The sequence below is a fragment of the Hesperophylax consimilis genome, chromosome 2 (genome assembly GCF_061612785.1).
Source record: "Hesperophylax consimilis isolate HC1 chromosome 2, BYU_Hcon_1.0, whole genome shotgun sequence".
Lineage (NCBI taxonomy): Eukaryota > Metazoa > Arthropoda > Insecta > Trichoptera > Limnephilidae > Hesperophylax > Hesperophylax consimilis.
The window spans coordinates 9582110-9606451 of record NC_142837.1 but is presented as its reverse complement, the minus strand read 5'-3'; the positions used below and the strand labels follow the sequence as shown (position 1 = coordinate 9606451).

Here is a 24342-nt window from a genome sequence, read left to right as displayed (position 1 = left end):
GAGCTAACTTAAGATTAATAAATAAATAATCCATTTCATTTAAATAAAAACTAATTTCTGTATGTACAATACTGTATTTAAGTACAAAATATTATTTTTGACAAGCCTAGGACTTTGTCAAGGAAACCATAATAATAAACAATTTTCATAACGTGTGTACGGGACCAAGTTGTGAAGCCCGCACAAATACTGCAAATTCAATAGGGCACCGGCACACATTGACACCTTGATCTGAGAGTTTTACAGGGGCAGTAGGAAAACATTAAATTAAACAAGTATTACTTTCCCGAGTACTCTCGGATGAGAAGTGCCTGTTTGTACCAGTTACTTCTCTATTTATTGGACAAAATTATACATTAAATTTCACACATGTTCAATGAGAGTAATTAGCGATCACCCTTCACTGTGTCAAACAAAACAAAACATTAGTTTTTAAATGTATGGTGGCGCCGAAAATCCATTAATATTACTATAGCAGTCGCACATTAAGGATGTGGGATAAGCATTGAGGCATGGAATAATATTATACGAGGGTTAGTCAATAAGTCCTTAGAAAAAAGCATTAAAACAGTTTGTATTTTTGTATTTTTTTTTATTTCTCAACATAATCTCCTTGGAGCTCAATACACTTGGTTAGACAATTATTATCATTTCTCAATTTTTTTTAAACCGTCAGAAAAATAAGTTTTCAGAAGGTCCTCAAAATAAGCATTTGTCCGAAAAACGTTGTCCACTTAGCCATTTTTTTAAGTTTGGGAAAAGGAAAAAGTCACTGGGGGCTAAATCTGGCGAATACGGTGGGTGGTCGACCAATTCGAACTTCAATTCTTCAATTTTAGCCATTGATCGTAAACATGTGTGAACACGGGCATTGTCCTGATGAAAGAGGATTTTTTTCCTGTTTAAATGAGGCCGTTTTTCTTCAATTTTGTTTTTTAGCTGGTCCAATAAAGATGCATAATAATCCCCTGTTATTGTTTTTCCTTTTTCCAAATAGTCAACGAAAATAATTCCACGTGCATCCCAAAATACAGTAGCCATAACCTTACCAGCTGATTTTACGGTTTTCGCCTTCTTTGGACATGGTTCGCAATCCACTGCTTTGACTGTTCTTTCGTCTCGGGAGTATAGTGGTGTATCCATGTTTCATCTACAGTCACAAAGCGACGAAAAAATTCATCCGGATTGCGTTGCATGAGCGACAACAGGGCTTTAGAGGCCACCACCCTATTGCGTTTATGTCGACTGTGAGCAAACGCGGCACCCATCTTGTAGAAATTTTTTTCATGCCCAATTTGTCATGTAAAATAGAAATGACGCTACCTTTTGAGATCCCTGTAACCTCAATTATCTCACTCAACTTTAATCTTCGGTCACTTAACACCATATCGTGGATTTTATTGATCATTTCTGGTGTAGTCACCTCTACAGGACGTCCTGAGCGTGGTTCATCCTTTGTTGATGTACGACCACGTTTAAATTCATTTAACCAGTTATAAATAGTTGCAAGTGAAGGAGCAGATGTGCCGTGAACTAAATCCAACTCATTTTTTATTTCCTTTGCTGTTAACCCTTTTATATTAAAATGTTTAATAACAGCTCTAAACTCAATTTTCTCCATTTTTGTAAACAAGCAAATTTTTTTTTTTTAAATGTACGAGAAACACACAACAACCCGACCAATCTGCTTGAAACTTCGCAGCATACTGAATCGGTAGTGCCGCTGCATGAAAACAAACTGCTTACAGTACTAGTCGCGCCACCTGTCGGCTTTTCTAAGGACTTATTGACCCACCCTCGTAGTATCATATTTATTTTGACGCAGATATATCAAAAATATTAAGGACATTGTACAAACTTGAGATCTTGTTATCTCATAATGACTTTGGCTCTGTACGTCCGATATAACGTGGATACATAATTTTTCAAACTAAATACTTTTTTCTCCATAAGCTAATAACATACGACATGTGAGGGTAGGCTGAAAAGTAATGCACACATGCTTGCAGAGTGCGAACGAAATGACCTACCAAAGCATGCCAGGTGGCATGTTTTTTTTTTTTTTTTTATTAACTCCACACAGGAGGCCCTGAAGAAAATAATTTCCCTCAGGGCCTATGTCATCTTTGGGGATGCTGTGTGGAGGGAACATCCCCCCGCAATACACATGCGTAGGTTTGGGGTCGTTGTGTTCATTCAGTGCAGTGAGTGGTTTATATATGATTCAGTGTATTTCGAGAAGCAGAAGTATGGAGGCTTGTTCTAGTGCTGTGTCAACGCGAGGTAAACAGCGTGCTGTTTTCGAATTTTTAACTGCTGAAAAGGTGACTCTTAGAGATTCATCGTCGATTAAAGGCAACAGCCTATTGTGATGATGCTGTTGATAGGTCTACTGAAAATCAATTGTAGTAAAATTACGTTGTTGCGAGCCTGAAAAAGCCATAATTGTTGGAAACAAGAAAAGACATAGCCCTGAATATCGACATCCGTCTTCTCCTCAGGCGAAAAAGTTTTAAGATGCTCACCGAGTTTAAGTGACCGATTATCTGAAACGAGGGGCAACTGAAAATATTTCTCTGTACATACAGACTCTAAAACACCTCCGACGTCGAGTTTCTCATGTTAGAGGCAGCCTGGCGCTAATAATCTGGCAACAAGACAACGCTCGTCCACAAACTTCACAACTCTACGAAACCCAAAGTTCAAACTGATTCCACACCTTCCTTATTCCCCCGATCTTGCGCCTTGCGATTTGTATTTTTTTCCTCTACTCAAGAGAGACCTCATGGGTAATCATTACAACTCGGATGATGAGGTGAAAGCAGCTGTCCTGGATACGAGAAAAGTCAGAAGAATTTTCAGTGACGAAATGAAAAAACTTGTAACATTAATAAAAGATCTGGGTGTCGTTTTTGATGACATTCGTCCCCCACATCGATGCAATCACGAATAAAGCACTTAAATGTCTCGGATTTGTATTAAGAACGTCCAAAGATCTAATGTATACTAATACACTCAAAACATTGTACATTACACTTGTCAGAAGCATTCTTGAGTATAATTCCTCTCTCTGGTCGCCTCTATACAATGTACACTCACACAAAATTGAAAGAATACAACACAAATTTTTAAGGCATATAAATTACAAATTACATATTCCATTAGAAAATTTAAATTATAATTATTTAATGCACTTGCTTAAACTACCTGAATTATCACAGAGAAGAAAAATCTGTGATGCTTTATTATTATTTAAAATTATCAACGGTTATTTGGACAGCCCTGAACTAGTTAATATGATAAATTATCATGTTCCCAATAAGTACAACACTGGACTTCATGCTCCATTCAATATAGTTGCTTCTCGCACTAATTTTATGTTCAACTCTTGTCTTCAGAGATTGCATCGTGTGGGGAATGAAACATGCTCTGTTGATATGTATATGTTTTAATAAAAACATCGCTTCCTTTAAAAAGAGTATATGTATGCAGATATTAGCGAAAATCCTGTTGATTGTTAACAATAACAAACTTAATACTCTGTAACTATTTGCATAATACCTACTTCTTTTTGTATGTAATTGTTGTGTACCTTTTACTTTTGTCATAATAATAACAAACTTACGTACATTTATAATAGCAAAAAAAAAAAAAAAAAAACAAATTATATATTTTAAATTACAAGAATATTACCTACTTTTATAAATCGCTAGAAAATGTTTTACACCACTGCCAACCGGTATGCTTCGAGTATGTTTGTAATTATGTTTTGTGTAATATTGTGACAATTATAATTGCTGAATGTACTGTAGCCTGAGCCCAAATAAGTATTTGCTGGTTGAACTCCTTTATACAATATACAATTTACTTATCGTATACTAATACCTACCTGTGTTGTGCCTACTTATGTCTTTCATGCTCAGCTTATTATTTTATTTACTATGTTATACTTCTTATGATGCTATATACTTGTTATAATGCTCCTGTATGATTTACCTTGCATGTAAAAGCCGTCAAGGCGTGAACAAATAAATAAATAAATAAACAACCTGCTGATAATTCACCAAGACATCAACTAAAAAAAAACAAACCACAGACTGGATAAAATCTAAAGGAACACTATTTGAAGTATACAATTTACTGTAATATAACTTCTGTTTTGCTTTTTTTCCCTCTCAGCTTAACAGCTCATTAAGTTCCTTTCATGTATATTTCTTACTTTTCTTTTCATTACTTATATATAACAAAGTTTAAATCATGTTCTACATTTGTACATTTTATCCATAGACATATGAATATTAGTAGACCTGCCCTAAGTGATTAAAAGCGTATTATCCCCACTCCCCATACCGGTTCCATTGGAGCCGGCTGTGCTCGCGTATGGCCTCAAGTGAAATTTGAAAACGTGACGTCATCATTCTTGTGCGAACTATGGTAGAGGCATCATCGGTTCATTTTACGAAATAACACGGCAAAATGTTGACTTGTACTATGAAAACTTGTAAAAATAGATGTGAAAAAGAGAATAAACCCAATTGTCGTATTACATTCCATATATAAGCATTATTTTACTTTATTTTAAGCATATTCACATCGTATAATATAGATCAGTTTTAGAAACATATACTATCACATCGAGAAACGTCTGGACGCGAAACACAAAGCTGGTTGGTTGCTGGGAAGTAAATTATGAACATTTATAAAAGTGTCTTAACTAAATACTTAAACGAAATATTCGACTCTGAAAATAGAACCGAATTATTTTGCCGAATTTGTTCATAACGTGGCGAGTAATTTGCGCTCCCATGTAAAAATGTCTATTCATTCAAAAGCAGATTTTACTTTTAAGAAGTAAATGGTGATATTATAATGCGAGATGCCTATTTACTGTCAGATTGATTTATTGACGAATCACAGTCAGTCTTACGCCCTTCGTTCTTCAACAGTTGATTTTACCCCTCGTCATTATCTTCTCGTCTATTAATTCCTATGTCTGTGAATTTATCCATACTCTTGTACTACAGTGTATCTATAGAACATTTTGATACGTAACTTGCTTCAAATTACTACATTGTGTCTATATAATATTATGATGAAGATGTCCACACAACTTCTAACCTAATAATTTAAAATACTGCCACCATGGGTGGAACTACGGTGGAGACTCCCAAGGAGGATATTGTATTTCCACCTATGACGGCATAATAACACCCATGCGAACACCTCGGCACAAGTTCTCCTAGTGAGGTATTTACAGAACATTACTACCTAAGCTTCAATCATGTATATACAGTTGCATATCACATTCATTCTACTACCACGTTTTATATATGGAACATCTATCTGTATTACTTGCACCCAATGTCAATATGTATACTATAAACTGTATTTAGAAGTGAATAGATAAAAAAAAATGCTGATTTGTTTTTTTCCATTCAGAGTTGGTTCTTCATTTGAGAACCACAAACATTTGTGGTTCTCAAATTTTAATTTTCCCCGTAACATCATCCTTCTAGGTCCTTTTTAACACTTCAATAATTTCTGTGCCAGTTTTCAAAACTTTACAATCGCGCGCTGTTCAGAAAAATCAGCCATCGCAAAAATTTACACCAGCCGAAGGGACGACTTCTCCACATAGTGCCTAGCATAATGAGTGAGGAAAGGGAAGGCCCTACCGGCAGAACCCGGTACCAAACAACTAAACTCCCTGCAACATCAATTCGGTTTCTTTTGGGTACCCTCTCTTATTGTAATAGGATTACATAAATCTGTAATAAACATTATTTCAATTAAATATTTATAAATTTGGGTGTGTAATTAAATACTAAGTCAATATCACATTTGCTATTTATAATTCAAAATATATATGCATAATTTACTTTGAAATGAGGAATAAAAGTAACAATTTTACAAATACAACAAAATAACATACTTTTTGTACAATAGTGAATTCATAATATGTACTTACTACCGTAATATTAAATCCTTAAAATAACTTACGTAATCAACATCTGAATTTGGGGACGGGGTTCAGACGGTGTTTCCTCACTCATTTTATTAATATATATTTGCATTATTTAAACATTAGTTAATCTCAGCTATTATCAGAAGGTCTTTAACTCTAGTCTTGGAAACACTTTTACTTAAACTGTGGGTTCAAAAAAGTTGCTCCGGAAAGAATTGTGTTTTTTCCCATTATTGAAGGAAACGCTCATTAAGAAATCCATCTTGAAAGTAGTATGCATTTACTTTAACCTGATCTACGCGGCTGTCGCATAATACGCGATCCGGGAAGTTTAAAAAAAACACATATGTACATTGTGCCGCGTGATGTGATAGATTGCATTGAAAAGATCAGTGTTGCAAAGGCTAAAGCAATCATTAATCATGGAACCATGACTTACCTTTGATACCGACACATGTTTCTGTGCCCTCATTGCCACACTAATTTGTTCTAATGGTTTTAAAATTGTGCAGAGCTCTCGCTGTTATATGCATTCCAAGATTGCAGATTCCTGGATTTGACAAATCCGTTGGAACATCTAGAATGCAGAATTGCATCGAGTAACAATATTATTGTTCAACTTTAATGGTTGTTTTTCTTTATTCATTTGGGCCTGTGATGCCCTTAGTTTAACGGTAGCCACGTGCTACTATGGAAGTGCTCGATGATTGTTTTTAAATCCACTCTCCGCAACCAAATTCAAAAAGTGTGCCAAACACGGCAAATCAACCCATTCTGTCATCTGTACTGCTGATGTTACATTGGCTGCATTGTTCCCCAATGTAGAGTGTGCTATGTTCCGTGTTTGCTATCCTTCAGATGGTTGACTGGGTGGTTCAGAGAGCGGACGTCTCCCTTGAGGCTCTGCAGGGCGAGGTGGTCTTGCTGCAGGTGGCTCTCTTCCATCAGCAGCATCTGTTGGAGCCTATAAAAGAAAACAAATTGTTCCTTAGACTGAACTAACCAACTAAACACTGTCGCATGTGTTACAGAAGTCAAAATATACATATTATTATCTATGTATGTACATACGTACTTCAAATAATTCTTTAGTATCACCTTTCCTTAACCTTTCCGGGAGTAAGTTTCGTGATACTGGCCGTGCTCCCGGGAGTGAGTTTTTTTTTTTTAAATAAAAAAAATATTTTTTTGCTTAAATGTATGCATAATGATAGTATCAATGACCCAAAAATGGTTAAAAAAATCTTACTCACCATTTTCAGATTTTATAGCAAAAAAACCGGGATTGTTTTTTAGGAGTCACAAACCATTGGCACAGGAACAAAACGGTAAAAAATGTATGCAACACAATTATTTTCACTTAGCACTATTATTGGAAAGTATATGGAGAAAATTTTAAACTATCTACATAAATTAGTATTTAATTAATACTGTTTTTTTGTATGGAAATCCATGAAACACGGATGTACACAAAGAGCAACATCACACTCATAGCACATGTATCTTGTCTCTTTTCTTTGAGGTTTCCTTATTGATGTGTGCTTGCACACAAAACAACGACGTTGTGCTTTGCTGCCTTTGCACTCTGTTTGTGGAACTGGCTGTGGAAAATGCCTTTCTGTAAGCCTAATGGGATTGTCGTTTCCTCGCCTACCCCCTGATGATGATGCTCGTGGAGTGTGATATTTTTCAACCATCTGCGTGACAAGTTTCTCTTTAAATTCTTCAAATGTGGTTTCTTTGGATTTCACGGAGCGATACATGAAAAACGCATTGATTATTGATATTTCTAGTAGCCGGAAAAATACTTTCTTATACCATTTAATTGTTTTGCGGCCAACTGCTCCTAATCCGAGAATTCGGTCTACATTATCAACACCTCCCATATTCTTTGTGTAATCCACTACAGCTTCAGGTTTATGTTTTTTAGCTCCTGTAGTGTAGTCAATTTTTGTAGTTTCCATCATATTATTGGCATGAATATTCGTCAACATCACAATATCCCGTTTATCTCGCCATTTCAATGCCATTAGGTTTTGCGAATTAAACGATATTACGTCTCCTTTTTTAATTTTCATATCCAATTTAGGCATTTGCTTCCGATTGGTTCTTGCCGTCCCACAAGCATTAGTTTTATTTTCAAAAAGGCAGTCAAATAAAGCGGGTGAAGTATACCAGTTATCTACATACAGACGATGCCCACAGCCAAGATAATCTTTAAGCAAAGTCAAAACCACAGATCCCGATATTCCAACATTGGGATGACTTTGGATGTCTGATTCACCGCCGGTATAAATTATAATATCTAATACGTATCCCGTTTTCACATCACAGCAAACAAAAATTTTTATTCCAAATCTGTGCCTTTTTGAAGGTATATAAATTTTAAAAGATAGCCTTCCTTTCCACAACAACAAACTTTCATCAATACACAAATTTTGGTAAGGATAAAAGGTTTCCTTCATTACTTTTCTCAGTGGGTCCAAAATGCTCCTAATCTTGAAAAGTCTGTCATTGTTGGAGCATTGACTTGCAAAATGGAGATTTCTCAGGATAAGTAAAAAACGATCCTGAGAAAATAATTTTTTGAAAAATGGTGTCTCTATTATGGGGTTATTGGTCCAATATTTCTTAATGCAATTTTTTCCAACAAGACTCATCAAAATTATGGTGGAAAGAAAAACGTACATTTCTTCCTCCGTAGTGTCAACCCATTTCTTTATTTTTGACCATGCGGATACGTTCTGGGATGCGGATTTTGAAAAAATATTTGTTTCAGAAACAATTGTGTTCATAATGTCTTTGGTAAAAAACAGTTGGAAAAGTTGCATTTCGAGATAACTGTCCTCCAAATTAACGTGCGTTTTTATACCGGACTGAAAATCATCGAAGTTGTGCAGTGTTGGAATGAAATTTGTATAATTCCATATCCTGGCTTCTTCTCGTCTCCGTTTAGCACTTGGTTGGGATTCTACGGCAACGGGTTCCTCGTCATCAGAAGAGGAACCATCGGAGAATAATGTCAGGTCATCGATGGTTTCGATATTTTCGTCTTCATTGTCACTGTTCATCAAAATATCAGTGATTTCATCATCTCGTAAATCCATCTTCAGTAGGTTTTTGAAGATTTTTATAGTATGATTTCGTTAGAAAAATCACCACAAATTAATATAACTTCTCGCTGAGAAACACAAATAACAATGAAAAAAGATTAAACACGTCGATCAAAATGCTTGAAAATTCACAAAACCACAAAAAAGTTATTTTAATACTGTTTTACACGAGGATACGTCACAAGAAAGGTTAGAGGTTGTAGGTTTTTGAAGATTTAAATAGTATGATTTCGTTAAGAAAAATCACCACAAATTAATATAATTTCTCGCTGACAAATACAAATAACAAGGAAAAAAGGTTAAATACGTCGATCAGAATGCTTAAAAATTCACAAAACACAAAAAAAATTATTTTCATACTGTTTTACACAAGGATACGTCACAAGAAAGGTTAGAAGTTTCAAAACTATAAAAATTATGTGTTGACACAATGCCATGCACTTCGCTATTAACTCATAATCTCACTAAAAACACATTAAATTTAAACTGTATTGCCTAGATATACCAACAAACTATTAAAAATCCGCAAGCAAATCATCAAAACACGTGCGCGCCGAAATCAACGGTTGCAGATTTCTGTTTACGTTCGAATTTGTATGTGTGACGTCATCATAAATGAATAACTGCCTATATCTCTGTCGATAATGAAGTTAAGTGTTTTAAAATGGTGTAAAGTTGTAGGAATAGGTCCACAGATGGCAGTACGATGCACATTTACAGCAAAGTGGCGCCAAATTTTAGTTTGCGATGCTTGACGTGAATGGCCGTCCATACTCCTTTGGCGAAAGCGCACGTTGACGTTCAATTCCGTCCATACTCCCGGACAGGTTAAAAAATTAATTTTTATAAAAAATAAAAAAAAAACAGTACATATATGCATGCGTAAAAATTTTACAAAGAATTTATTTCAAATGGAGACTATTATATAGTAATATGTTTTCTGAAACAGTAAATACTCATGTCAAATGGAATTCTCTGGCATCACGAAATTTGCACAGCATTTTCTGTCTAGAGTCACTAGCTCAGTGATACCCAACGGGGGCGGTAGGGGCAGTGAAAAGCTGCAAGGGGGTGGTGAAGGACTGAAATGGCGGTCAGAAGAATTAAAAAAAAACATTTTCTTAATGAATTCAGTCAGAGGTACACTATTGCAAGAATCTTAGATTTGAACCATTCGATTAGGTATTACAGATGGATAATAGTATTTTTGTTGTAATGATAATATTTTTTAAAAAATATATGATTAGAAAGCAACATTTCTGGGTTATAAATAATCTCACTTCCAAATATGCAATGATGGAGGACTAAACTAGCAGAGATTGAACCTGCAATGCCCAAGTGGAAATCAATAACTACTACGCTACCAATCGGTTGGTTGTGATATTTCAAAACATTTTATTTTTCATTAGCTCCACACAGAAGGCCCTGAGGAAAAAAAATCCCTCAGAGCCTATGTCATCTTTGGGGATGATGTGTGTAGGGTCTTTTCAGGGAAAGAAAGGAGAGAAAGTTCTGGGAGGGAAAAAGGAATCTGGGAGTCAATGTGTCCAGGAGTGACAGACATATGAATCCATCTCCCAAACAGCAGCGCAAGGCGGTGGATCGAGAGAGTCCAAGCTGGCTGCCGATAAGCTCCTTTACGGTCGATAGTGATGATAGTAGTTCGTTTTCTGTGTGCTAGTAGTAGGTCTGCCTCCCGTACCCGGTGCTTGGTGAATGATAAGCACTGGGTGTGCTTCGTCTCTGCTCGCTTCTGGCGTTTTGCGGTTGTCTAACAGGGCCGGCTGGTCTTGAGGAGGTAAACACCAGGCGTTGAAGAAAAATATACTTAAAAAGTGGGCGGTGAGCCAGATAAGGTTGTAAACCGCTGCTCTAGCTCAAAGCTCAACAATTTTCAACTTGCAACATCATCTCCATCATGGGCTATGGATGTAGCTTTGAAATATCCACTTAATATAATAAAACATAACTGTTCCATATATTTAATTTGGAAAAAGTTTGCTGAAATCTGTGAAGCCAGCTACAAACTAGTATGCTGCCATCCTTGTGAAGAAAGTGGCAACTCCAATTTTTCGCAAAATGAGTTGAATCCATTTTTCTTGCCGCCAGTACAATATATATCATCAAAATTTTTTTAAAGGTGGTATATTTTTATGATTTTGGAGAAATAACCATTTTTTCCTCCTTAACTCATCAAAAAATAGTGGTATCTACACAAAACTACCGTTAAATAGTGGCATCTACACAAAACTATGATTAAATAGTTGCGTCTACATAAAACTACATTAAATAGTGGCATCTACACAAAACTACGTTAAATAGTAGAGTCTACACCATACTAAGTTAAATAGTGGCATCTACACAAAACTATGATTAAATAGTTGCGTCTACATAAAACTACATTAAATAGGGGCATCTACACAAAACTACGTTAAATAGTGGCATCTGCACAAAACAATGTTAATATTGAGATAGTGACAAATTCATTGCAATAAATGAAGAGAAGAATGGAAAGTTCCTAGTTTTAGTAAGTGAAGTTCCTATGGCTCCCGGGAAGTCTGAAGTTTCTGTCTATCAACAAAACATTTCTAATCGTAATGACAATAATGTGTTGTTTTCGGAATTTCAACAGGATATGTTTAGTAAAATTAATGAGTACTCCAGGACAAATAATGATTGTGTTTTAACAACTAGAGTAGTGAACCCTGAGATGAGATGGAAAGTACTTCAGTAGTTTTAGTAAGTGAGACCTCAATTGATCATGAATCATCTGCAGGAGAATCTGTTCATTACCAAAACATTTCTGATAACACTGTGTTGATGTCGAAATACCCAGACTCACAATCTGATATGTTGAAAATGGGAAATCATTTGAGGTTGTTTAGATTATACGACCCGATATTTCATACCTACTATTTGCAGTCATTCGGATGATTCCATTATGGATCCTGATTTTAATATCGAAGATAGGTGGGTCAAATCCCAGCACCGCAAAGAATGGGAGAGGGCACCTGGAATGAGACAATCCAAAGTACTCAAATAAAAGGACCAGACCCTAGACGAACCAAGAAACTACTTGATATGGACAGAAACTCGCTGAGGGAACTGGTAGGACTACTAACGGGACACTGCCATCTCAGGAGACACATGCAGATATTGGGAGTGGAAAACACCAATAGATGCAGGAAATGTGAAGAGGATGAAGAGACTCCAATTCACCTATGGTGCCAATGTCCTGCCCTGGTGGGAACTAGGCTCAGATACCTGGGGAGACATACAGTAGAACCAGAAGACATAGCCACGTACCCAATAACAACCCTGGTGAACTTTATTAAAGGGACTGGGTTGTTGTTAAAGGATTGAGGTAAAATGGGAGATAGCACAATAGGCCTATGGCCTAAGTGCTCACGGGAACTACGTGTAAACCGTCTCCGCTGTAAAAAAAAATATATAATGAAGATCATAGGCATCAACGAAAATGTGCCCAATTTAGAAGGTGAAAATGCGCCCACTTTAAATGGTGAAAATGTCCATTAACCAATCGTAAACAAAAACAATTTAACATTTCTCTACAGCAGCGTAAAATTGTTCCACAAAAAAAAACCTTAAAAACACCCTGATGTTGTGTGAATTTTGAAGACGACCAAAGAAAGAATATTAATATAGATTTTTGGAATATTTCATGGAAAGAATGACACACATTCATTTTGTGTCATGTTTCCGGAAAGGATATACAGTGACAAAGAGGAAATTCTGAAAACTGTCAAAATACCTTTGAGTATTCTTTATAAATCAAGTGGAGAGAAAACAAAAGTTTGTAGGATTTTTTTTTTTAGCGCCATTTGATATAGTAAATCAAACGATTGAATAATTCAAAACATATGGATAAAGAAAACTATAAAAAACCGCTACCTAAGACTAATAACAGAGGAAAACATCAGAAAATACCTATGATAAATAGAAATATATTTAAATCACACATAGAATCTTCCATCCAGTCATATCGCATTATCGTCGTGAACATGCCCCTTATAAGCGTTACTTGTCCAGTCATGTAAATATTAAATTGATGCATTGTGATTTTTTGGAAAAACACACTAAAAGTGTTCTTGCGAAGTTTATAGAAAATTTGTATCCAATCTATGGCAAAACTTGGTAACGAAGATTGTGAATCATGTGAATATTTTTCACTACATAATACGCTCCAAAATAAAGATAATTTGGATCCAGAATGTGATACATCATGTAAAACCTGCAAAGAGCATGTTGCATCTAGAGAAAATTATAATTTAGATGCAAAGAGGTCTGCTAAGACCACTGCCAATGGTACTGTTTATTAGTACTGGGCGTTGAGGATAATTCCATCCAACGCCAATGTCGTTATCGTTGGCGATTTTCAACTGTTGAAAATAACGCCGACGTTGACGCAACTATAATTGTTTATTTCTAGTGATTTATTAACTCAGGTCTGTTTTTAGTGCTTTATTCTCCATACTCGATGAAACCTCATTCATCACATTTGTTATTATATTTTTTTAGATAATTTACTAATATCTACACATATTCAAATTATAATAAAGCATTAAACGTTTTAAAAAATTACGGTCCAAGTATTTCGAATTTCGATGCTTATTCAGCTTAGTTATTTGTAAGAATATAATGTCCAGTTTTGAAAAATTAATAAGATTTTACGTTTTTTAAGAAAAATAAAACTATGAATTACATTATTTGATAGGTTTACTCCAAGCTCAGTCTATTTAAGGTCCCACTTTTTTTAGCACAGTTCAGAAGTTTTTACACATCAAATTATTTATGTACAATATTTACGGTTATTAAGTCATTTAAAGGTTATTTACAGATTGTTTTTTTACGCATTTCTATATTTACGCATTTCTATATAATTTGTCCAGTCTTGGAAAAAATTCGTTTAAAAGCAACGGATGTTGCTACAATACCGCATTGTTCTATGAAGATTTTTTCATATTCGGAAAATATACTCCATGTTCCTTCCACCATTTCAGGGGAAAACTCTTTCTATCACGAAGATCCATTTCGAGATACATGTCCAGTTTTTTGCGGAATTTGTTATTTGGATTATTCACTAGCTTAATTTTTTCGACTACTGAATTTAATGCATTTCAAAATAATAACGGTTCGTCTGAAGATTCTGTTTGATTTTCAGAAATATCTTGGTAATAGTCTTGTTCTTCCGAGGGAGTAGGTACCCCCCTTAACAAAAGTTCGTGAACTATATTTTTAAACAAATTAACAGTGCTGGGATTAGAGTAATAAATCACCATCTGTTCAACTGTTTAATATTTATCATCAGTCCAAAGTTCAATCACACTACGACACTAACACTAATAATTATTATTCATTTAGAAATTAGTTTAGTCATTAAATTTATATGAAACACTTATGTATTTTTACATCCTAAGTAAAACAATTAGCAAAAACAGATTGAATAGACGCGCGACAAGCCAGTACAATCAAACTAAACGTATAGGTGATCGACACGATACTAACAAAAAAACAAACAAAGAATAGATCAAAATCGTATTAGGGAATCCCTATTAACAGGTGGTTCCCCGGATCATTGATGTATTATTATTATCTCTATGCCCCACACACGTAATAATAATCCTACAATAAAGTTGAAACTGTTGGAAGACGTTGGTTTCAGTGTTGAAAACATTACCCTGTTGAAATATTAAAGACATTGAAGATATATTTTACTTGTCGTTGATAAATTAGATTGTCCCTTGGCGCTGCGTATCGGCCGTATTGGATGGGAAAATCAAAAAAAACGTGCAGTAGGTACGTACATTACCAAAAGACCATTTCAAATTAGGCATAATTTCATTCACGAAGTGTAATCTCTTGACCCTTTTGATTTAACAAGCCAACACTGTTGAAAACAATAGGTACAAAACGTAGCTAGGCGGCCGACGTTGATTATTTTTTGCTTGTCGTTGATAAATTTGATTGTCCATTGGCGCTGTGTATCGGCCGTATTGAATGGAAAAATAAAAGAAAAACGTCTAGCAGGAGTTACATAACCAAAAGACCATTTGAAATATCGAGAAATGTTGTTCACGAAGTGCAAACTCTTAACCCTTTTATTTATTAGGCAGTTGAATCGTTGACTGCGTTGAATAATATTCGCAAGTAGGTATTATATTTCAACTATTGGCGCTAATTATAATCAACAGCGTTGGACGTTGAAACAATATAACTATTGTTTCCAACGGCTAGTTATATTTTGATACAGTACTACTGTTTATACATCTGCAGACCTAGAAAAAGTCATTATCCTACAACAAATTAATGTGTTGTAAGTTATAGTCCGCATAATTGTTTTTAAGGAAAGTCATAATTTGGCATGAGGCAGAACCTGGAAGCAAAAAAAGAAGATCTAATAAGTGCATTCCATGCTTTTTTTAGGCAGAAAAGAGATGTAACGAACATAATAATTCGGCTCGACAATTGCTCATCACAAAATAAAAATTGAACTTTATCAGCTACCTTGTAAAATTAATTAACTCTAATAAAGTTATTACAAAAAATATTATTTAAAAATATTTGGAGAAGGGAAATACGTTTATGTCGGATGAAAGCTTTCATCCTCAAGTAGAGTTATCGCTTAAGAAAATACTAAAATGTATAATTTTGCAGATTTAGCGGCAGTTTCCTCAGCAAACTCAGCTAATGTCGACATCAAAGAACTTAACTATGGTGATTTCTGTGACTGGGCAGAGTGTTCTTCTATATACTATAATATACGACATACAAATCCATACCTCAAAGTTAGTGTCCAAATAAAATTATCAAGAGTTGTCCAGAATGTTTTATAAAACAGATCTGGATAAAGATGATGAGATTCAGTTGGACTTCTTTGCAAAAAAGTTATGGATAGTGGCCTTTTTTTTCAAAAGGCACAAGTATCCACACGGGATTACAAAAGAGCGAAAATATTAAATTATTAAAAAATTGTTATCCCTATTGCCAGAAAACTGCAAGAATTTTTGGATTGATCTTCCAGAAAACGCTTCCACAACTGTCGTTGCAAATCCATTGTAAGAAATGGATGAATAAATTTTCAATAATGTATTTTATGTTCCTAAAACAAACCAAAGAGAACTGCCAAAAGTTTATGAGAAAGTCTAACTTCGCTTATAAAAAAGTAATGATCATTTCTCCTAGATATTTTTTATTCAAATATAATTTTTTTTCATAAATTGTAATATTTAGCATAAGTTTATAAAAATAAATTTTTTAAACCTTTTATTTGGTGGAAGAGAACATTTTGTGTTTATTTTGCCAACATTTTCATTTTTGGAGAAGCCACTCTCTTCTTGAGGACGGCAGAATGTAACAGTAAAGTGAGTGGTACAAAATAAAAATATTTAGACCAATGGTATTTACAGTTGCGTGTTTCTGGCTTGCTGGAGCTTCGTCAGCTGTCCCTCCCGCACTGCAGCCGCCCACTGGTGCTTGAAGAAACTCTTGGACTGAAGGGCCCCCTCCAGTCGCTGCTGGAGATCTCTCTGCAGAACACAATCAATCTCTAATCAGAAGAGGATCTAAGACACTAACTAGGGGACAGGCGTATTATGATACTAACTGACCAACAATAACTTTAAAAGAAAAATAGGCCATCCTGAAGAAACACATGAACTTTACCATTTCTTGGGCTTGAGCTGCTGTCTTTTCGCTAGACACATGCATCTCCTTCAAGGATTGGATTGCGTCTTCTTGCTTTTGAATGTTTTTCTGAAATTAAACAACATACAAGATGTTATAAAGAGATACACTTTTTCATGCACTGCTGGTGATAAGAGAAGGGAACGCACACAGACCTTGAGACTTGCATTTTCTTTGTCCACATATACAATCTTCATCTGTAGTTCGGAATACTTGTGCTCTTGCAGTTTCATCTCATGGTTGAATTCATCTTCCATCCTTTTGGAGGCCTCGTTCAGCTCGTGGTATTTGGTGATGTACATCATCTCGAGCTCTTCCTTGGCCCGCCTCAGCTGTAACGTACAAATAGAACTAAATCCCAAAACCAAACCAACTGTCAACATATTGCATATAACTGTGCAAACTGCAATGTGTTGTCAGGACAACATAAGAGACCACTATATTAAAAAAAATGTAAAATTAACCATACACAAAATCTATTCGGGTGAAATTTCTCTCTCGAATGGAGTTAACCTTTTCGGTGATTGATGTTGTGGTGAATTTATAAACATAGATTATTTTAAAAGGACAGAATTCTCATAAAATACTGACGGCAATTCCAGAAGCAAGTCCTACTGCTGGTCGCCCCAAACAAAGGAAAGCAATACCAGAAGCTAGCCTGCAATGAACAGAGCCTACTGAAGTAGCACAGGAGAGGTGGTCTTGTCCAAGTGATATGAATGTGTTAGTGCATGGGATTGGTGTTCACCTTGGTCTCCTGTAGGGATAGCTGCTGAGTGGCTTCTCCCAGTGAGGAGAGCAGCACAGATAGATGGTGCAGACGCGAACTCAGCTCTGCCTCTTTCTGCACTCGCTGCATCTCCCATTCCGCCCCCAGGGCTGCCAGCGTTGAGGCCTCCTTTTGCTTCAACTGAAACAGGGGATACTGAGTTATGTGAATCTCACAACGAATTCACATCACTATCAATAGACTAGAAATTTTCCTAAATACAGCCATTTGTTTAGTAAGCTTTGGGTGCTCTTTGTTAAATGTGAAATACACAAATGACCCACATAAATTGACTGACACAATCATCTTGACTGATGAAGGTCAATGTACATATAAAAAAAACAAAAGAATTAACCCTTTCAGACCTGAATTAAAACTGGCAGAGGTGGATCATAATATTTGATGCTAGATAACAATAATAATTGGCAGATTTATCTGAAATTTTTTGGTATACTTATTTATTTTTTTCAATACTTAAGTTACTAGCTGATGTTTACACGGCGTTGCTCGCTTTTCTCTACTTTCCATAAATATTTTATGCACGTAATCATATTTTTATTATAAACCTAAACTAACTAACCATACGCCATTTCTCCGCAGGGGTAGGCAGAGAGGACGGACTGCCAAACAACTCATTCACATTCAGAAATCGTCTCATACATACTCTTCTATTCTTCTGACTCTTGACATGGTCCAACTCAAGTAACTGATTCACTTAATCGTGCCATGTCTTCTTCCTCAGGCATCACCGACTTCTGCTACCATTCACATTTGCATCATATATTCTCCTTACACTCCTTTCTTCGCTCTTTCACTCTACATGCTCAAACCATCTAAGCGTTCCTTTCTAATCTTACTCATTACTCTTATCTCAAGCATATAGAAATAATAACCAATAAAGCTTTGAAAATGTTGGGATTTATTTTAAGGGTATCTAGTGATTTCAATAATGTCAATACTGTAAAAACATTATATATGTTACTAGTAAGGAGTCATGTAGAATACAATTCCACAGTTTGGTCCCCAAATTATGAGGTTCATTCACATGCGATTGAACCAAAATAAATTATTAAGATATGTAAATTTTAAAATGGGCTATCCTATAGAATGCCTAAATTACGATAACGTACTTTGTTCATTAAATTTAATACAATTATCTGATCGTAGAATCATTTCTGATTTAACCTGTTTGTATAAAATCATTAATTCAATGTTTGATACCCCTGATTTATTATATGTAATTTCTTTTCATACTCCAAGCAGGTCAGTTACAAGACAGTACCTACCATATTATTGTAGAAATTCTATATCAACGTCCCAATATTACACTCCTATGCGATGGATTCAACAGCTAGGAAACAAATACTCCGATGTTGTTGATATATTTAGTACATCAATTTCATTATATAAGCATACCTTATTGAAGTTTTTTCATCAAGTAGGGCAACATTTTGATAAACGACATTATTAGTATTTTCTCTCATACACGCTTTTGGCTTTTTGCGGACGACAATAAGATTCTAAAAATAATAAAAAATCACAATGACTGCCTTCTTTTCCAATCGGATATCGACTCTTTCTATGATTGGTGTAAAATTAATTGTTTGATACTAAATGTCGATAAATGCAAAATTATGTCCTTCTATAGATCAAAAAAACCGATTGTCTTCGAATACAAACTTAATAATATTTGCTTAACAACTGTTACATCTATTAAAGACCTTGGTGTCTCTCTTGATAGCAAGCTTTCTTTTCGGGATCACATAACTGCAATCGTTAATAAATCCCTCAAACTACTTGGTTTCATCACTAGAATCACTTTGGACTTCAAAAACGTAAATACCCTTAGAACTCTTTACTAGAGGTGGGCAAAATTGATTGAATTAATTCAATCTTGTAACACAATCGATCTTATTCTCATTTTCAAAAGGAATTGAATCTTAATTCCTTATCGTTGGCATTTTTTTCTAAACATTTTACAATTAAATTATTTCATGATAATAAGGTAATAATTAATAATGATGTTCACTTTAAATGATTTAAATATTATAGTGTTTCATAGAAATCTAATTAAATATTATTACGGTACTATGGCGGCGCGCCGCGGAGTTTATATGTACTGTGCCCTGTCGCACTAAATCACGTATCTAGTATCCCGCGTCCCGCGCCGTAATCCAAAAGACTCTTTTCATCGAGTCCCCAGTCAAGGAATTAATGAATTTATTCCGTTTTCAGTTGTGACGTCACGCGTCGTAGACACAAATCCTATGTCCCATGTACCGAGTCTGTCCGGACAAGCGCTCAATCCCAGTCTCAGGGAATAAGTGAAACAGAACAGAGACAGTGACACTCGAGACAGAGTTCCCAATTCCCTATTCGTTATCGAGTCCCTTTCCTTACTAGTCCGCACCGTCTGCAAGAACGCAAGTCATTAATGTCGCAGATAGACACAACACACTAACTAGTCAGAAGTTCCTAATTCATTGCACTATGTTAGCTGTCAATCGGTTCGTCGTTAGTTCCCGCGTGGCTAAACCTTCGATTTAGTACCTAGTCAGGTGAAAACTTTCTACTTCGGAATCTAAATCCTAATAAAAAAGCGAAAGTATCTCCTGTATTCTTCTCCCTTCCACATACGAAAATAATGCAATACGCTTAGAAACAAAACGATGTTTACGTTATTGTTCTTATAAGTATGTTTTTTATGTACCTGCCTACTTGTAGACGTAAAACGAGAGCAGTTGACTGTCGAATTGTGTGTGATGATTAGAAAGTAATTTGTTTTGATTTCTGTATTTTTGTACTGAATTGTATGCCACTCAATTTCAGACTTTCAATCAGTTTTTATTTGGCGTATGGATTTAAAATTACCATTGAGGTAAGTACCTGCAAACATTAAAATAAATAAATATAATATATATGTGGTTGAAGCTTATTCCAGGTGAACGGGTCGGATATACAAAAGTGGGATAATAATAATATAGTTCTTATAATTGCTTTAAGAACGTATCTCATTGCCCCTAAAATAATATATTTTTTATGTAAAGGTTATCTTAACGTACCTACTTTTTGTAGTAAATATATAGATAGTTTTACGAAAAAAGATAATAATAATTTTTATTCTGGGATTCAGTTTGCCAGCAAAAATTTTCTATGCAAAAAAAGAAAAATCGAGTGGGACTTTTTATTTTTGGTATCGTTTAATGATGTTTTACCTTCGTTTTTTATAGGAAAAAGCAACATATTGAATAGCCAAGAGGTCTTCCAGAAAAAGGATCGAACTTTGGTGTTACTTTTCTGAAGCAGATAGAGGTATGCATTGCTCCACAATTTAGAAATGGCAGTTAAAAAATAAACATCCGACTATTCCTCTCCAGGTCCAGCGCCCTGCGCCTTCCGTGTCCTCTGCGGCACCCATTTCAACGATTTTATTAGTGAAAATTACTTTTTATTTTTGTTCGTAAAATAACATATTTATTAAAAAATTTGTAACATGTTTATTTTGTGGAACGACATATCTTTTTTACTAAAGTTACTCCAAAGCTCTCCTCGCTTTAAGAACTCTGTACAAAGTGTAAAGCTTACAAATACAGGTTTTCTAAGTAAAGTTATAAATGTACTTCTGCAATGTACAAAATAAATCCCTATATTTGATATTTTTTGTGTGTTTATTTAAAATGTTTTTTTCAAAACGAACACATTTATGTGAATGCGAAAAAATGGTTCATTATTGCTTTCTTTAAGTTTCCTAAATGTGAGTAATCTACCTACAAAACCAAAATGAATTGTCGAATCAAGGAATTAAATGAATGCATTCAATGAATTAGTTCACTTGACCAGGTGAATATGACTGAATTGATTCACTATTGTGAATGAATCTGCCCATGTCTACTCTTTACTGCTCCTTGGTTCACCCCTATCTTGAATATGCTTGTGTTATCTGGTCTCCTTTTTATGCTGTCCACATTCGACGCATTGAATCTGTTCAACATCGGTTCTTAAGAGGGATTGCTAGGAGGCTAGGATTAGAAAAAGGCAAATACATACTCATATGATGAAATTGAACTAACTCTAAACCTCTCTCCTTTGGAAGTCCGTCGGGAAAGAAATGACCTCATTTGCTTCTTAAAAATTATAAATGGTATTATTGATTCACCTACTCTACTGCAACTCATTCCCTTCAATATCCCCTCGCACAGACTCAGAAATAATGAACTGCTCTTCCTCAACCATCATTCGACAAATTATGGATATTATTCACCATTGTCGAGAATGTGTAGACTGGTCAACTCAAGTCAAAACCTTAACTTTTTTGGGATAAGTCTGAATGATTTTTGCCAGTCGCTAAACAAGTGACGGAATATTATAAGTGTCCTGTGGTCCTGACCCACGGCGTAGTCTTGACTTGATTCGACTTGTCACTTTATTTTCTTATATTTCTGCCTTATGTTTTTGCTTTCATGTAACTTTGTATACTCCTGTATTTTTCATTTTACTGTATTCGTGTTATTATTTTGTAATTTGGACGATGTCCGTTAATAAATAAATAAAGCTATTTAAATTGACAGTATTACAGTATTTTGCACGTTAACAGTATTTTATCGGATGAAAGAAAAAAATTATTTTGGATTTTTTATTTTTATATTTTGTACCTACATACTGTGTGGATCAAATTCAACAGTATTTTTATTTATATATGTGTTTGAAACAGTCATTTCCTGCACTATTTACGAGTATAATTTCGTAAATATTGTTATATATGTATATGAAAGCCTTAATAGGTGTAAAATAAATAAATTACGCTTACATCAGCCTTGCATTCTTTGCAGATTTCGCATTTCCTAATAAACCTTCCGGAAGAAATTCTCTATGGGATAGTGAAAACCTTCTCAAAATCCGCATTGTTCAGAAGAACTAAGAGCACAAAAAGACACACGCGGACAGATGTACAAATTAGCAAATTACCTGCGATCTGAACAGTTCTTGCTGCTGCTCCTTCCACTCCTCCAGCTCATTCACTATGTCCATCATAACCTCTTGAGAAGGGAGTTGCCCTAAACATAAACTTCAAGCATTAGCCCACCATTACCGCCTACTGTCAACTTACACAACTACTTTTTCAGGAAATATATAAAATTTATCATAGTTACCCTCTGGGTGTGTTAAGTGACAGACTTTGTGGAAGTGTCCGTGGGCCCCATCTCCACAATCATTCCTACAAAATAATAACTATGTTTATATCTATCGTGACTTATTTTGGGGTATTATGCTGTGCTACACTACCTCTTTCTTTAGCCAACTTTTCGGACAGCGTTACAGTGTCAATCATCAGAGCAGATGTGTAATCGATTACAGATCTGTCCTGATATGTAAGCAATTACACATCTGCCCGTACTAGTGATGTGCACCTGAGAATATTCCATTTGAGGTTTTCTATTTATAATGAAAATTTATCATACCTAAAAAGTCAGTAAAAGTAGTCACTAGTTTTTTTATGTCTCCTAAAATGACGAACTTATGAGCTTAAAAAGTGAATTGGGTAAAATGTATATAATTGTGTCTTGTGACGACACATGAGACAGAATTCAGTACGATTCATAATTCGAATGGCAGTGCTGCAGTATTGATATGTAATATTTTAACATCTTATATCTTCCGAACTATTCGGTTTTTTCCAAAAATTCTAAAAGATCTGTCCTAGGCATACTCTAATTAATATGATACATTATAAATAACATGAAATTTCATTGTAAGAGACAACCTCAGGGGGATTTTACCATTTACAAGAAAAATATCACAATATTCCCTGTTTTGGGAATATTTTCCCAAATAATTAATAAAATAAATTACCGGGAATTTACCCATCACTAAGCCCTGGCAATGAACACTGTACTTTGGACTTGACTTTAGGACGTAGAATTATTTGCATGTTTTTTGAAGATAACATTGTTTAATTTTATTATATGTTTAGTGGGTGAATTAGGTAAACTCACCGTCGCGGACTGTGGAAAGTAGAAATTCTCTCCCCGGATGCAGACGTGTAGTCCTCTTGTCTGCACAGAACCACTTGAGGTGTGGGAGCAGAAGATGCTGATGGAATTATTATCAATGGTGGCACTTGCGTTGGAGGTATTGACGGCCCTTGTATTGGAGGAGGAATCAGTGGAACTTGTACAGGTAGAGATGTCGGTAGCACTTCTGTGGTTGGGGGTATTGATGGTGCTACTTCTTCGGGTGAAAGTATTGCTGGCTCGCCTGTAGGAGCTGATGTTGGAATTATTGGAGTCTCCGCTAGTCCTGCTATGGGAGACTGGAATTTAAAGGTCCCTGGAGTTTCCACAGGCAGACGATCTCCATTCCTATTAACAACATTTTATTACATACTAGCTGTACCCCGCTACGCATTGCTGTGGCTTAGTCTGTCTCTGAAGATAAAGAAACAATAGCGCATTTTACTTTTACGTCCAACAGTTGGCGCTGTTTTAAAAAAAAGCATGGTCACAGGTGACATCTATATAATATAGGAATATAAAAACACATGCGTATTCAAATGCAACGTTGTGACAAAATTTCAAAGCAATCACTGAAGAACTTTCGGATATTTAAGATTTTAAACAAACAAAAATGTTTTTTTTTTTTAAAAGACCTTTTCCTCTTAAAAGTTCTTAAATCACTATCTCCAACCTTAGTCCATTATTTATAAGTACATTTAAAAAGTAAACAATGAAAGCAAAAGTAAATATAGGTTCATTTTATTGCACCTGCAAAATCACTGACAAAAATGATAACTT

At 35.2% G+C, this 24342-nt stretch overlaps 1 protein-coding gene across 1 annotated transcript in view; it reads right to left on the bottom strand.

Moving 5' to 3' along the window:
• Nucleotides 1-5874: 5874 nt before the first annotated feature.
• LOC149425674 (uncharacterized) overlaps nt 5875-24342 on the bottom strand; it is a 32766-nt gene continuing 14298 nt past the window's right edge. Inside the window, exons 8-15 of the mRNA XM_089644370.1 lie at nt 23545-23910; nt 22702-22766; nt 22517-22605; nt 17531-17692; nt 16938-17114; nt 16762-16851; nt 16504-16625; nt 5875-6929 (exon numbers count right to left, since the gene is read on the bottom strand). Coding sequence (XP_089500496.1) covers nt 6797-6929; nt 16504-16625; nt 16762-16851; nt 16938-17114; nt 17531-17692; nt 22517-22605; nt 22702-22766; nt 23545-23910 — 1204 coding nt within the window. The 3' untranslated portion in view covers nt 5875-6796. The remainder of the gene's footprint in view (nt 6930-16503; nt 16626-16761; nt 16852-16937; nt 17115-17530; nt 17693-22516; nt 22606-22701; nt 22767-23544; nt 23911-24342) is intronic.